This window comes from Anomalospiza imberbis, chromosome 6 (genome assembly GCF_031753505.1).
Source record: "Anomalospiza imberbis isolate Cuckoo-Finch-1a 21T00152 chromosome 6, ASM3175350v1, whole genome shotgun sequence".
NCBI classification, from domain to species: Eukaryota; Metazoa; Chordata; class Aves; order Passeriformes; family Viduidae; genus Anomalospiza; species Anomalospiza imberbis.
In genome coordinates, this window is record NC_089686.1 from 35,143,795 (window position 1) to 35,159,337 (window position 15,543).

Here is a 15,543-nt window from a genome sequence, read left to right on the forward strand (position 1 = left end):
CCAAAATGCTGCCTGCCCTTTGTCTCCAGAGAAGCACTGGGCAGGGTTTTCCAGTGCAGTAAATGCTGAGCTAGGATTAGAGGGAAATGCTTGATGTGAGTTCCATTCAGAAGAGAAATGTTTGGAGTTTTTATTTCTAGTCTGATTACACAGAATATCAGTTGGACATGATTTCTAAAGAGAAATATGAAAGCACAAAAGAACTTTTTCAGTTAAAATCAAGTTTATTTACTTGGATTTTCTTTGCAAAGGAAGCTTATAAATATCTGCCAGGAAAGTATCTTTTATATGATAGATATTTAACGATTTTTAAAAGTACGTATTGTTTGTTTTAATGACCAGCTACAATCAAGTCATTATTTATTTTTCAGTATGGATTATAAATTAATTTATGGCTGCTGCTAGTTGTCCTGATTGTGTGTTAATTAAATGATTTTTCAACAGTTGTTTAGATTAAATGTCAAGCCTGAGAAATGTTGTTTCCAATTAGTTTATGTGTAGTGTGGAGAAATAAGCTGTCTTCTATGGTATTCATGTTTGACATGAAGTTCCTGAATTGTAACTGTGACACAATCTTTATTTTCCCAATAAAACAACTAATTAGCTCCCTTTACACTGCTTAGTAAGCTTTTTGCCCTTTAATCCTGCTACTTCTTTTCTTGCACTGGAAAGAGAAACTTGTTAGATTTAAGGAGATTGAGAATTTAAGGGAAAGTCAGGTAGAGGTACAAGGAAGTATACCAGAAGGAAAAGTAGTCAGGTACAGGGATATATATTGTAGCTTGCAGAATGAATATAGAGATGGGGTTTAGGGGAGGAGGAAGAATGAAGATGAAGGTAAAGAATGAGCAACCCAATAGTAAATGTGAGTAGAGGAGAGGGTGAAGGATGTGCAAAGGAGAGCAAGAAAGACGCTGCCCAGTGCAGACTGAAGAAAAAGAGAATAAGAGATGTTTCCTCTTAGTAGAGAAGTGTAAAGTTCCACACTGCTTCATGCATTTTTCCAAAGCAGTAGGAGCTAATTAAAAAGCTTAATCAAATTATGCAGAATTGTATGTGTATTTTGTGTATGTGTATGCAGTTTCAAAAATTCCTCTTGCCACCCTTCTTCAATGTGTTTTCAAGATGTAGAATAATTTCTCCTGAGAAAATTTTCTGTCTGAATTGCAGGCTACAGTGGTTGCAGGGTACACAAGTTTTACCATCTGTGTGGCTGTCAATGCAGTAAACTAATGAATTGTTTGGACCCTTCTAGTATGCCTGACCTCCATATCTCTTTTCTTTAAGTTTTTCAATCATAAAAGCAAAGCCATATCACTGGTTTTAAGTCACTAAAAGCAGTTTAGTGTGGAGATGGTCAAGTTACCTCAGGTTTTGGAAGCTGTGTAATATGCTGGTTCAAAAATTAATCTAACTTTGTCCAAGACTGTGCTGCTTCTGCATTGACCTTGTCTGCCATAAACTGTTTGAGCTATAAACATCCTGATAAAAAGCCAAGCTACTTAATGCAGGAGAAAGAAAGGCTAGGGTGCAAGTAAGATAGCTTGAAATTTTGAACAACAGAATGTCTCTGGCATTTACAGGGCTCATATCTGTGGACGAGTATGAAAATGTAATTAGGGTTATATAGATAATCTAATTTATTAGTAATTTTCCTACTCACAGTTCAGCCACCCAAATTTTAATGACAGTACTTATGGAATAGTCCACAAAATATTAAAAAAAATTGAATTTTAATTACTTTTGTTTAGAGTATTGGGTTTTCATAACTTGCAGACAAATTTGGTAGAAAGCAAGTCTTCTAATGCTGCAAGCATGTCTCTAATGCTGTCTTGCATGCTCTGAAATCTTAAACAGAAAACATTGAGTGAAGGATAATAAAATACCAGGCACTGGGGACAAGAGTAGAACCCCCAAGGGCTTAAAGTGCTGGACAGCTGTGTGAAAACACTTAGTATGTTGGAGGGAGATTTTGTAAAAACCAGTAAGTCTAAGTTTTAAAAGAAATAGAATAAAAAATGAGGCTTCTAAATTTTTAACACTATTATTAATTGGAAAAATTATTACCATTCACTTTAGATGGAGTGTATTTCAATATCTGTTTTTATTATCTTTAAAGATCGGTTCTTGATGGTGTTAAAATACTTTGTTTTATCTCTGTAGTAGAATAGCTCATATTAGACTGCTACTGACTGTTAAAATACTTTGTTTTATCTCTGTAGTAGAATAGCTCATATTAGACTGCTCCTAAAGTTCTTACTTAAAATTGCTGTTTAAAGAATAACAAGTAATCTATATGTGCATGTATAAATTAATTTCTATATGCAGCTTATGGAAAATGATGACATGGGACTTCCTTTTCTTGCACAATGCTTGACTCCTATTTTTTGACTTTTCTCTTAACTTCTCTCTTAGGAAATGTATGTTTAAATTCAGCAATCACTTAAGATATATGCAGCTTTGTTTATATGTTGCTGCATTAATGGTGATATACCTCTGTCATCAGTCAAGATAGCTTGTAATGCTCAAAAGGTTCTACAGAAGAGCCTTCAACACCAATCTCTAAAATTGTTGAGCTTTGATTTTTGTAAATGTGCTTTTCTAACTTTCTGTTCATGTAAAGTTTGGCTTTACATGTCTATAGTTAGACGAATATAAAAATGTGTTTCAAGGAATCTGCTGTTCAGTTAGTGAGTGATTTTACCAATCTTTTGTTCTCCTCTCTGCTGCCTTCCCCACTGGACTGGTTTTCAACTGAACTCTTAGCACTTTAAGGGTTGTTGAACACTGTTCAATATTTATGCTAGTAATTTTATTCTTTATTTTTCTTTGGTACTGTGATTTGATATTTTTACTGTGAACAGGCCTTTAACTTCTTTTTCAGCTTCATCAGTTTTTCCCACTTCAGAACTGAGCAATGTGTATGGAAAAAACAAAAAGCAGTCAAACAAAAATAAATAATTTATATCTTTTGCTAAGTACAGTTGTTTGACATTTCTATTTTAGCATAGGTTGTTGAGTTTCCCACTTTGGTGCATTTGGCTTCCTTCTCTATTTTTAAGGGGGGAAATTGGTAGTGCTTTTTTAGTTCAATGTGAACGAAACAGATGGCAATATAAAAGCTGATGTAAGAGGTGTATCCTGTTTTGGGCCTATTTAAGCAGATATGCCATGTTGAATTTCAGCCTTTTTGTATAAATGGAGCTCACAAGAGAAGTGAAGCACAAGAATGACATCCTGCTACCACTTGAAGACATGTTCTTATTGACTCCAAGGAGCTGACAGTTTATTTCCAGTGTAACAATTAAGCATGAAAATATAGTTGAAGTATAAGAAGTAAGACAGATTTCTTTTTCCCCCCCCTCTCATATGCAAGAACACTGGAACTATTTTGGGGCAGATGAGAACCTGGGTCCAGTAGCTGTGAGTATAAGAAGAGAGAAGCCAGAGGAAATCAAAGAAAATGGACCTCAGTACAACTACAGGATCATATTCAGAACCAGTGAGGTAAGCAGTCCAGGGGGATAGTAAAAGAAACTAGAAGTGAGCAGGCAAAACCATGTGGAATATGTGGGGTGTATGTGCTTTTCAGCATTGATAATAGATTTCTGTATAGTCTGGGAACCTCCTGACAGAATTATGCTACATGTTAATCAGGCACAGAATATGTGTGAGTTATTCCATAGCATCCAGTACAGAGGAAATGCTGAAGGTTGTTTTGGTTAAATCTTGAGAAACTTACAGGAGCTATATTAGCTAGAAGCAAGAAAAGAGGAGGGAAATTGAGGGAAACTTCACTTTTACATGTGGCAGTGGGTAGATGTGACAAATGTACTTTTTACTTTTAAATGCTCTATAGTATAGAAATACTGTACTAATACTAATTTTTCCATATAGCAGTTTCCTGTAAAACTTAAATCTGATGAATCATTTGAAATAGTCTGATTACTGTTATCAGTGAGTGACATTTTGCGTATCAGTGTTGGTCTCATGCTAACAGAAATTCCTTAATGTCCTTGATCTCTACCAAGAACTGGAAAAATAGTATGTGTAGTTCCACTGCTATTGCTAGTCAATCTCAGTGCATAATTCAATATATGTGCTGTTTTTCCTTTGTATGCATAGCTCATGACATTAAGGGGCTCTGTGCTGGAAGATGCTATCCCTTCTACTGCAAAGCATTGCACAGCCAGGGGACTTCCCCTAAAAGAAGTGCTGGAGTATGTGGTTCCAGAGCTGAATATCCATTGCTTAAGGCTGGCCTTCAACACTCCAAAAGTCACAGAACAGCTTATGAAGCTTGATGAGCAAGGGGTAAGTGCAGAGTTACAGAATTTAAAAAATTATCTTAATCTGTCAGATTATTGCCATGAGTTGCAAAGTGATCTTTTAGCTTTATATGATTAGAGTAAGTCTGTTGAAATGCCTCATTTAAACTAAAACTTGTCATCTGTGGGGAGAGTTATGTTGCATTTATTTCCCCCAACTTCTGCAGAATATTTGGGATGTATGAAATCAAGTTCATTTCTCTGGGTAGCCTAAAGTTTTAGATTAATGTTATGGCAGTTGTTCTTTTAAATTTCCTTTAAAAGAGACTACATTATTTTTTTTCAAAGATTGTGGGAAGGAGGGAATTTTGTTTTTCTTATTGCTGTTACACTAAGAACAGAAGTCCCCCATGGTGCTAAACGTTTCGCTGTAATACTGCATTGGCTAAACCATGACCAGGGTGCTACCTGTCTTGTTTTGTTTTGTTGGTGTTCTTTTTTCCTTTTCCCTGGAACAAACTACATGGCAAAATATTCTAAGGCTTTCTTCATATGAAAAATCTTCAATGAGGTCTCCTTGTCTTTTAAAGATGGGACCAAGGCTCATTAGCCCTGCAGCTTTGACTTAGCAAAATGGAAGTCCATGACTCAAGTGAATTTTATGATTATAAACTTCAGTAGTGACATTTTATAGCTGTGTGCATGCCTCAGTCCTCACTGGCAGCCTCTCTTTCCATGCCTCTTGAGTGGATAGACCCAGATGAGGACTGGGTCCCTTCCACTGTAAGAGAAGATCATGCTCATGGCCACCTGATGAACCTGAACATACGTATGTCTGGGGGACACAATGGGATGCATCCCAGAGTCCTGAAGGAATTGGCTGATGGAGTTGCCAAGCCACTCTCCATGGCATTTGAAAAGTGATGGCAATCAGGGGAAATCCCAGGAGGGGGAAACATTGTACCCATGTTTATAAAGGGTAGAAGGGAAGATTCCCTGGGAGCCATCATCCTGTCAGCTTCCCCTTTGTGCCTGGGAACGTCATGGAACAGATCATCCTAGAAGCTCTGCTAAGGCACATGGAGGACAGGGAGATGGATTTGAGACAGCCAGCACAGCTTCAGCAAGGGCAAATCCTGCCTGACCAACCCAATGGCCTTCTGTGATGGAGTGACTACATCAATGGACAAAGGAGGTGTTACGGGTATTGTTTTTCCGGACTTCTGTAAAGCCTTGGATGTGATCCTCCACAACATCCTTCTCTCTGGATTGGAGAGAGATGGATTTGATGAGTGGACTGTTAGATGGATAAGGAATTGGTCGGATGGTCACATCCAAAAGGTAATGGTCAATGGCTCAGAGTCACAGTGGACATCAGGGACAAGTGTGTATCTTGGGTTCATAGTGGGACTTAATATCTTCATTAATGACAGATGAAGAGATTGAGTGCACCCTCAGCAAATTAGGAAGCTGAGTGGTGCAGTTGCTATGCCTGAATGATGGGATGCCATCCAGAAGGACCTGGACGAGCTCAAGAAGTGGCCCCACAGGAATCTCATAAGATTTAAGATGAACAAGGGCAAGGTCCTCAACCTGGATTCTGCACCTCTAGTATTCAGAGGCTGGGGACTGAATCTCAACTGAGATTGAGAGCAGCTGTGCTGAGAAGGACTTGGGGGTGCTGGTGGGTGAGAGGCTGGACATGACCCAGCCATGGGCACTCCCAGCCCAGAGAGCCAGTTGTGTCCTGGGTTGCATCTAAAGCAGCGTGGGCAGCAGGGCCAGGGAGGGGATTCTGCCCCTCTGCTCTGCTCTGGTGAGAGCCCACCTGCAGGGCTGTATCAGCTCCAGGGTCCCCAGCAGAAGAAGGACAAGGACCTGTTGGAATGAGTCCAGAGGAGGCCACCAAGAGGATTAGAGGGACAGAGCATCTCTACTGTGAGGAAAGGCTGAGAGAACTGGGATTGCTCATCCTGGAAAAGAGAAGGCTTGGGGTGACCTAACTGTGGCCTTCCAGTACCTGAAGGAAGCCTATAAGAAAGAGGGAGAGGGACTTTTTACAAGAGCACAGAGTGACAGGACAAGGGGAAATAACTTCAAACTGAAAGAGAGTAGGTTTAGAGTAGGTATTAGGAGGAAGTTCTTTGCTGTGAGGGTGGTGAGGGCTGGAACAGGTTGCCCAGAGAAGCTGTGGATGCCCCATTACTTGGAAGTGTTCAAGGCCAGGTTGGATGGGGCTCTGAATAGCTTGGTCTAGTGAGAGATGTCCCTGCCCATAGCAGGGGGATTGGAGCTGGGTGATCTTTAAGGTCCCCTTCCAACCCAAACCACTCAGATTTTATGACATCTGACAAAACTGTGAGGTTAAATTATCCTCAGTTCATATCCTATATGTTATTAAGCTCCCACCATATGGCTTTCTAATACTTAAACTTTTGAAAATCATTAAGGGCGAGTGATAGTTGAATTTTTATTATCTGCATCAAAGTATTTTCTGTTTTTGTGGTAATGAAACAGTTTGACACTTCTAGCAAAAAAGATGAGTACACTCTGTACTAATTAGAAGCTGCATTTTTTCAATTCTAAGCTAACAAAAATCGGGTAGCAGCTGCTCTACTAATTAAATACACAGAATGTTGATCACTTCTTCTTGCTGAGTGTCACACTGTTTCATTACAGCATGAATAGGTGCCCGTTTGATATAGCAGATAAAATGTTTTGTAAATTTAAGAGTTAAGAATATAAAGTCACCTTAGCCTGACTTAGCCACTAAATTTCACCCAGGAATCCCTTCACTGAGCCAAATGTGTGTGCATCGGTTTTCATTAGAATAAGATGTCTTTTTTATATTTGAGTGCGGTCTTAAAGCAGTTGCTTGTTTTCATATTTAAGAATTTACACTTCTTTATTTAAATTTATCTGCCTTCAGCTTTAAGACTTCTGATATTTTTCTCTGCTACATTTTAAAAGTCATTTTGGTGTGAGATTTTTTTCCAGCAAAGGTTTTTGTATGCAGTGATTATATCATCTGTTGGTCTTGTTTATGATAAACTAAACAGATTGCACTTTTCAAGTCTTTCACTGCAACATATTTTCTCTGCATTTCATATCACTCTTATGGCTGAGCTCTGAATCTTCTACTCTTTCAATATCTGCATATGTCATTCAGTGCTAGAATGGGAATATTTTTCTTGCCCTAGTTTTGTACTGGTGGTGTCTGTGAAAGTTTCTCGTTCCTTACTTCCTCTTAGATTGCTAGAGTGGTAACATCTGCTGTTCGTACATATGGTCCACACTGCTTGTCACCTAGCTGTTCTTTTATTGGATTTATTAAAAGGCATCCATTTGAATAGTTCTGTGTTAAAGAGCAATCCAATCATTTCCTGGGACTGCACTGGCTTCTTTGCTAATCACCTTCTACTTATCTTTGTCTTGAATGCAGAGCTTATGGTAGGTTACTGTAAGTTTGCTTCCAAATATGATTTAAAAATTTGAATATTAGGGCAATTACTGATTTATTTCAGTTGAAGCTAATCTTAATGGCGATTCCTCATTCACAGAAATACTGTGAAATGTCACTTCATTCTTAATATAATTCCTGGTTCATAATATAAACTTGCTGACTGGTTAAATCCAAGCTATACTTTCTGCTGTCTTTACTGGGTGCTAGATAAATACTTTGCACTTTTCCCATGTATATAAATATGTAAATACTTTCAGATTATTAAAATGAAGATGCTACTTTAGTAGTCTTATCACAACAGAATTCATGCTTCAACTTTTTTTTAGCTTTTTCTTGTAGTTAATACACGTCTAAGGACTGTAGGTTTATCAGAAAGAGGTCTAATAATGGGGACTGTATGCTGTTCTCCAGATCTACACTTTTTGATTCAGAAATGCCAATTTGTGTTGTCCTTAAGGAAACTTTTTTTTTCAAAAATTAGCAAATCTAAGAACACAGCTAAAAGGCATATCCTGCTCTTTGCCTAGTCCTTGTTTAGTTTCTTAGGCTGACATTTTCAAAGCAATAAAGCATGGTTGTTTGCTTGTTCATTGGTGCTGCAGATCTCATTTATGCTTATGTCCTTGAAAATACTTCCTTCACCTAAATTTGAAGTTTAAGTAGTGCAAGTGTGCTTCAGGAGAATAATTTTTTGTCCTAACTTCTTTAAGTGAAATTACTAGAAGCTATTGTAGTTGGCAGTACAGCTAAGGTGGTTCCATGAATGGATCCATCCTGTTTCTGTGAGACTGGAGAAGGCACATCTGAGTGGCAGATGCCTGAATGGTCCACGACAGGACCTGCTGCTGATGGTATGGAGAGTGAGGGCAGTTGTTCCAGCAGGAATGGCAGCAGTGCCACCTCTCACCACCCTTCCTCGCTCCCTTCCTCTCTCCTCTCTCACCATGTCTCAGCAGGAGGCACTGGAACAGATTGCCAAGCTGGGCATGTCCCCTCCCTGAAAGTGTTAAAAGTCAAGTTGGATGTGAATTTGAGCAAGTCTGGTCTAGTAGAGCAGACCTGGTCTAGTAGAAAGTGTCCCTGCTGCCAACATCAGGACGTTAGAAACTAGATGATCCTTAAGGTCCTTCCAACCCAAGCCAGTTCATGATTTCATGATGTATTTGAGTTTTGTCATAAGAAATTTGGACATGTTTAGAAGATGCAAGTCAGTGTGTCAGATGATAAAATAAGGGCTGTTCTGTAGTGGGGAAAAAAGAAGCAGCCTAGAATATGATTTATTTTATGTAATGACTTCTTTAGCAGGAGTAAACAAGCCAGGTTATCCTTACTCTTCTTTTTCCCTCCTTGTTTTCCTCCTGCTAATACTTTATCCTCATCATCATTCATCCGTGGTAGTAAAGGAAGAATACAGTAAAATAGCAATTTCCGGAAATTTTAAATTTTAAAATTTACTTTCTTTAGAGACAGAGTAGGACCACTTCTGAGGGCCTTTAAATTATTCCACCATAAATACAATAGGGTAAAATTAGGGGATTTCAGTTTCCTTATGTGTCCACATGGTCCTAGCAAGTTCAAAATCCTTTGCCTCATGGTTTGGGATAGAATCTGCTGAGAGCAAATTACAGTATATTCAGATAACTTTGCTTCCAGTGCTCTTGCAAATAACTGTTTTCACTTCCCACTAACATGTAGCCCAAACTTGTAAATCTCATGCCAGTTGTGATAGATTTTCTTACAATTTCATTCTGGCATATGTGGTTAGTGTTTATTTGAAATAGAGTCTCTGCAAAAATTCATATGTGGGAGGAAAGATTATTTACCAGGCAATAAGGATGCATTTCTACTGGATGAGTTACATGCATAAACTCCAAGGCTCTCCCTTGTGCTCCTTCAATCAGAGTTCCTGCCTGTGAAATTGGTTTTGGAGACAGCAGTAAATGGCTGTGAATGCTGCTTTCTTCCCTTCTGTGACTTGTCTGTCTGTAGTCCAGATGTAAATGATACCGGTGTACTCCTTTTTTTTTATGTGTGTATCAATTTAGAATTGGTAGAAACAGTTTGCTTTGAGGACTCACAGTTACGGTTGGGTAGAAAATTACTTTATTTACATCTTCAGCTTCTGCTGTATTAGGAACTTCAACTACCAAATTAGAGGGAAAATGGACATAAAAAGCACAAATGTATTTGAAGATATATGTTAGTAAATAGTACCTTCAAGGCATGACCAGCATTTTTCAATTTAGCCGTTCTTTTGTTATTATCATCATATTTAAGTCAGGGAGGACCAATGGAATGTCATGGAGTCTTCCATCATTGCTAACAGATGAATGTGCTAACAGGTGAATAATTTCTATCTTCTCTTTGAAATGAGAGAGACTTCATTTGGTCACTTGCTTAAGAAACAAGCACATGATGTGCCCTATCTTTCTGCATGGAAGGCTTAGCATAGGATGGCAGCTGTGGCAGGTTCCTGGCGTTTCTCAGCCAGCGCTGCCATGTGGCTCAGCGCTGGACATTCCCTTGCAAGCTTCGGTGTTGTCCTCGTGGAAATAAACAACGTTCATGTTTGTTTCACTTCAGAAAGCATTTTGACATCTTCAGATTAAATCTGCCATGATTGAGGCAGATACAGTAGAAAACAATGATAATATTTGGAACTAGACTAACTTTTGAAATTAGACTGAATATTAGATATCTGTTCATTTGTGAATTATGGATTTATGAAAACCTGGGAGGTGAATTCAGTGCATAAGTTGCTTCATCACTTGGTATACAAATAAAATTTTAATCTTCTTCCTTTTGCAGTTAAGTTACCAACTTAAAGTGGGTATCATGTACTGCAAAGCTGGGCAAAGCACAGAAGAGGAAATGTATAATAATGAATCAGCAGGTCCAGCCTTTGAGGAGTTTCTTCAGCTCTTGGGAGAGCGAGTTCGACTCAAGGGGTTTGACAAGTACCGTGCTCAGCTGGATACAAAAAGTAAGACTTTTTCATTCTTTCCCCCCCCCCCCACCTTAAGTGAATAAAATGCTTGATATTGTTGCTAACTGCCTTTTTGAAGAGTTTTTAAAAATAGCATCTTTGTTGTAGGAAGGCAGTTGCTTAATATAAGTGAAAGCAGAGCACGTGTGTAATTTAGCTGTATTCACATGGTCTCTCAACTCTGATAATAATTGGATTTTTGCACTGATTTGGTATGAAATTATCAATAAAGCTACAACAAGAAGCCAGTAATTACGGAACAATTATTGGCATTGCAAATCTATCATCAGTATGTTGTCTTAAGGCTAATCAATACAGCTGGTATGTCTTTTTAAAAAAAAATTATACACTTATAGACTGTTTCCAAAATGTTTTGCAAACCCATCTATGTCACTCCACCTTGAAAAGTTCATATACTGTTTTCTGATGTCTGTTGCATGCAGTTTTTCTCCTAGGCAGCTTTGTCTTAGTCATCCTGTCAAATACATTCCTCCCTCTGTGCTTTTTCTTTTTTGAGTTATGGAAACTAAACTGGATTTGGCAGCTATGTTATCAGCTCTAACTGTAAAACATATTGCAACAAAACACAGTGGTAAGATGGTCTTGGGTGACCGTAACTATAAAAGAAACTCCCTGCATTTGGAATCAGTCATGTGAAATACCTGTTTATCAGCTAGCACATGCTGCATTCAATTTGTAGATCTGTTTAAATGGGGAAATTTTGTCTTGTATTCCTTTCCTTTGAGTACTGGAGCTAACCAGTTCCTATGGAGATCTTTTGCTATTTTGCTCACTTGTAGCAAAGGAAATGAAATAAGGAGTTTGATTCATGAAAGCTGAAAAACATTCATCATTTTTAGTGCAGCAGAAGCTGTGGTCTTTTCATGGGTCTCCTGGCATAAATAGAGTACCTTGCTGTGCTTTAATGCTCCATCATGCTATATTCTGTCCTTAATTCCTGCAGCAATTGCATTGCCATCTCCTCAGGCTGTTCTTGACCAGTCTGATCGCCAATTCTCAGAGGGTTCTAAAGCCTCCTTTGGCTTTAAACCAAAATTAATACCTATTTTGCACATATTTAACATTGAGCCTGTTTTTTTTTTACTTGCAATACTTATATTCCCTCTGTTGTAGTTCCTCCCGTGAGAGTATTTCATAGACACATAGAACAGTTTGGGTTGGAATGGACATGAAAGATAGTCTCATTTCAACCCCTCCAGCCACTGGAGCAGGTTGCTGAAAGATCCATCCGACCTGGCCTTGAACATTGCCAGGGATGGGGCATCCACAGCTTCTCTGGGCAAGCTGTTCCAGTGCCTCACCACCCTCACAGTAAAGAATTTCTTCCCAATATCTAATATAAACCTGCCTTTCTTCAGTTTAAAGTCATTCCCCCTTGACCTGTTGCTACATGTCCTTGGGAGAAGTCTCTCATCAGCTCCTTTGTAGGAAATACTTATAATTCTCAAGGTGAGTTTTCCTTTTGTTCAGCTCTGAACTGGTTATTGGTTATTAAGATGAGCTAGATCAAAAATCAAATGGGTATGGAAAACAGAGAAAACATTTATTTACCTTCAGGTTTTGTATTGTGACTTTGTTACTTTCAGTTGTTAAAGCAAAATCCTCTCTTCCCTTTATTCCGGGTTAATTAAGATGTGAAAAAAAGAAGGAAAAGAACCCATATTTTGTTGTCAGTCCACACACTGGTTTCTAGTATGTGTAAATGCTGTATGATTGAGTTCATTCATCTGCTCAAATACACCCAAGAAAGCTGTAAATGTCTTCTAAGTACTTATTTTGTATTTTCTTCTGAACAGCAGAATTTTCCAGGGATGTTTTGAATTCTTTGTTGTTGTTTCTGACTTGATGAAAGAATACTGTTGGGCTTTGAGTTTAAGGACTACAATATAGCACCTCTTGAATGGAAATTTTAAATTGACTGACTCACTCCTGGTTTTGACAGTTATCTTCTTGTAATGAAGGTTTCTCCTCCATGTTGAGAGCTGGCATATCTTTTTCACATTGCCCAGCAGACCCGCTCAGCTCCATTCTGTATCTAAAAATACAAAAAGTCTTTATGTGAACACTTCACTATGACCATAGAGGACAGGAAATCCTCTAAGTGGAAACTGCTGCTTTCATGAAGGATTACCTACGTTTTCTTTCAGTCAAGGTTTACAGCCTCACATATGTGGAACCTTATCAGCCAGAACTGCTTAAGAACTCTTTTAAGTTGTTTGAAATCTTTCAGGTTAGGTTGCCTGCAGGATTACTGAGAAAACACATGACTATGTGTGAGCATGCATGAGTTCTTAATGAGTCGGTCTGGACAGCAGCAAATGTGAACAATAGCAGCAAACATTTCTAATTTGATCTTGATGGTGGTACGTTCTCCTTTCTGCCAGTGTGCAAAGCACAGATGGGAATGTTGAAAGAGAAGGTGCTTTGGGGGCACAACACTCAGCTCTTTGGATAGCTGCATTTGGAAACACTTAAAGCATATTCTACACAGGAAATAGGGGAAAAAAAGCCACTTAGTGGTAGAGCAAATGCTAAAGACCAGAGATGGTCACAAGAGCTGTATCTCAGGCATGGGGAATATAGGTAGAGCAGAATACAGTCAAGCAATACATTTTCAGTAGCTACCCTAAGTCATCAGTCAGTCCTTTTGCACTGGCCTTAACACAGAGATCTGCAAAGGAGGGGATTGAGGTTTTTTTAATGTGATTTAGGTAGTAGGTTTTGATAAAACAGCTAGGTCTACAGCTAGGAACTGAGCTTCTTCATCTTCCAGCTCTATGCCCTTTTGTTGCTAGAGAGCCCTGTCTTGAAATACTTCTTGCAGTCTTACTACTCAGGAAATTTTCCTGCACAAGAATTGTGTTCAGTGGCAGCACAGTTGATTGCAAAGATGTGCTTAAAAACAAATGTCTGTTCATTGGTTTGTCAGAAAGGCCAGATCTATGTAGACTACTTGGCTAGTTTCTGTACCTTTGACAATACTTAGCAAGCTGTGGAAAGCAGTTGCATGATGTAGGACGTGGAAAGATTTTTCTCTGAGTGTAGATGAGCTAATTTGTATATGTACTCTGGAAACATGATATTTTTAATTTTTGAAAATTTAGAAAAGTTGCTCTAGCAAAAGGCAGTTTCAGAACAGTTATTCTTAGAAATTTTTAGTTAGAGTCCTAATTAGTAAGTGTCCATAACAGAGCCAATTCCTTAAAAGGAGGAATCTCATGCATTCTACCAACTGAAAGCCTATTTAAGTGTATTGCATCCTTCAAGGGCCTTAGTTTTGGATCTCTGCCAGTACCACTGTGAAAAAAGAGATGCTACTTTTCAAGTTTTGTTTGTTTATTTCTAGAATTACCAGAGGGGAAACAGTCTATCTCCTGGCAGCCTGCAGACTTTGGATAGCAACTAGAGCTTGAAAATGTCACCTATCCCACAGTGACTAGGTAGCTTATGGGCATCACTTTAAAATAATAAACATCACAGTGATCTTTCAAATTCTAACTTCAGTCATTTTACTTTATTTTCCAGTTGTAATACATGCTTTATTTCCCTCCCCCTCACTTAGTCTTGCTTCTTAATATTTTAAATTGGAAAGTGGGATCAGCTTGATGATGCTAGGCCTGGTAACAAGGATTGTGTGTCCAACAGAGTGGTAGTGTGGTTGATGTGGGAAATAAAGGAAGTTGATTAATATGAGCTGGGAATTTTATGATTTATCAATTTGATAGGATTATAAACTAAGCTAGTAATAGTAGGTTTCCATACTAAATGTTTATATACTGCATGATTTTCTGATTAAGACATCAGAACAATATAAAACCATAAGCTATTAAGTAGATAATAAAGCCTAGGGAATGAATGGACTTTGAATTGACATTTCATTTAGGGGTTGTCAAGAAACCCTGATGTTTGTAATTAAATAATACAGATAGATTACCTTCTTAACTTGCACTGTATAACAGCTTTCCAACCTTGTGGAAATAATGATAGACTTACTCTTGGGTCTGAGGCTTCTGCTGGGAGACCAACAAATCTTAAAATATTAAGTTGCTTAAGAAGCAGAAATAGAGATGAGTGGAAGTCCATCTGCATTTGTGTTACACATATAATTTTGGATATTATGGAAGTTGATCATGAGTGCTTGGTGTAATCCTTGTGTATGACAAAAGAGTAGTGTTGACAACTGCTGGCAAAGCAAAGGTAGAAGGGAGGGGCATTAAGCTTTGAAAATATTTGTTCTTATGCTTTTTATTGTGAGCCCTACTGCAGTTTGTAGTAATGGTTGTCCTGCCGTACCAGCGTAAGTTATTTTTCGTTCTCCTACAATTCCTTGGAATGTTTTTCTTTGAAACAGGGAGTCAGATTCTCTGCTCATAATGGTTCTTACAGAGCTCTCTAGCACAGAGGTTAAACTGCTGTAGAAGCAGGCTGACAAAGTCCTGTGGAATCAGTCAGCAGCATGCTGGTGGTTGTCAGCCGGTTTTGAGCACTATTGGTGTTAGAAAAAAAAAAAACTTCAAATGTGGGTCTGTCTGAGAATCATTGGAAGGACAGAAGACAAAGGAGGGGTTTTAGAGATGATAATTGATTGGAAGGGAAAAAGGATCAGCTACTCAGCTAAGTGGGCAGATCCAGTAATGAGGCAAGGCTGGGAAAGCATCTTGAGTAGCCGTGCCACAAATTGGTGGCCAGAGGGGATGTCTTCAGTGTAAAAAGGTGCTAATGAATTTAAAGATCCCTTAGGCCTCTGTTAAATAGAAGTAGTTTGCTGGCTTGCAGTTCAGACCCTGAAATAATGGATGTTATTT

At 38.5% G+C, this 15,543-nt stretch overlaps 1 protein-coding gene across 4 annotated transcripts in view; it reads left to right on the forward strand.

Moving 5' to 3' along the window:
- The window catches only part of SIPA1L1 (signal induced proliferation associated 1 like 1), a 175,460-nt gene that overhangs the window by 110,096 nt on the left and 49,821 nt on the right, over positions 1–15,543 (forward strand). For all 4 annotated transcript variants that reach the window (XM_068193296.1, XM_068193293.1, XM_068193294.1 and 1 more), the window contains 3 exons: positions 3,377–3,507; positions 4,126–4,314; positions 10,540–10,714. In XM_068193296.1, the coding sequence (XP_068049397.1) occupies positions 3,377–3,507; positions 4,126–4,314; positions 10,540–10,714 (495 nt within the window). The remainder of the gene's footprint in view (positions 1–3,376; positions 3,508–4,125; positions 4,315–10,539; positions 10,715–15,543) is intronic.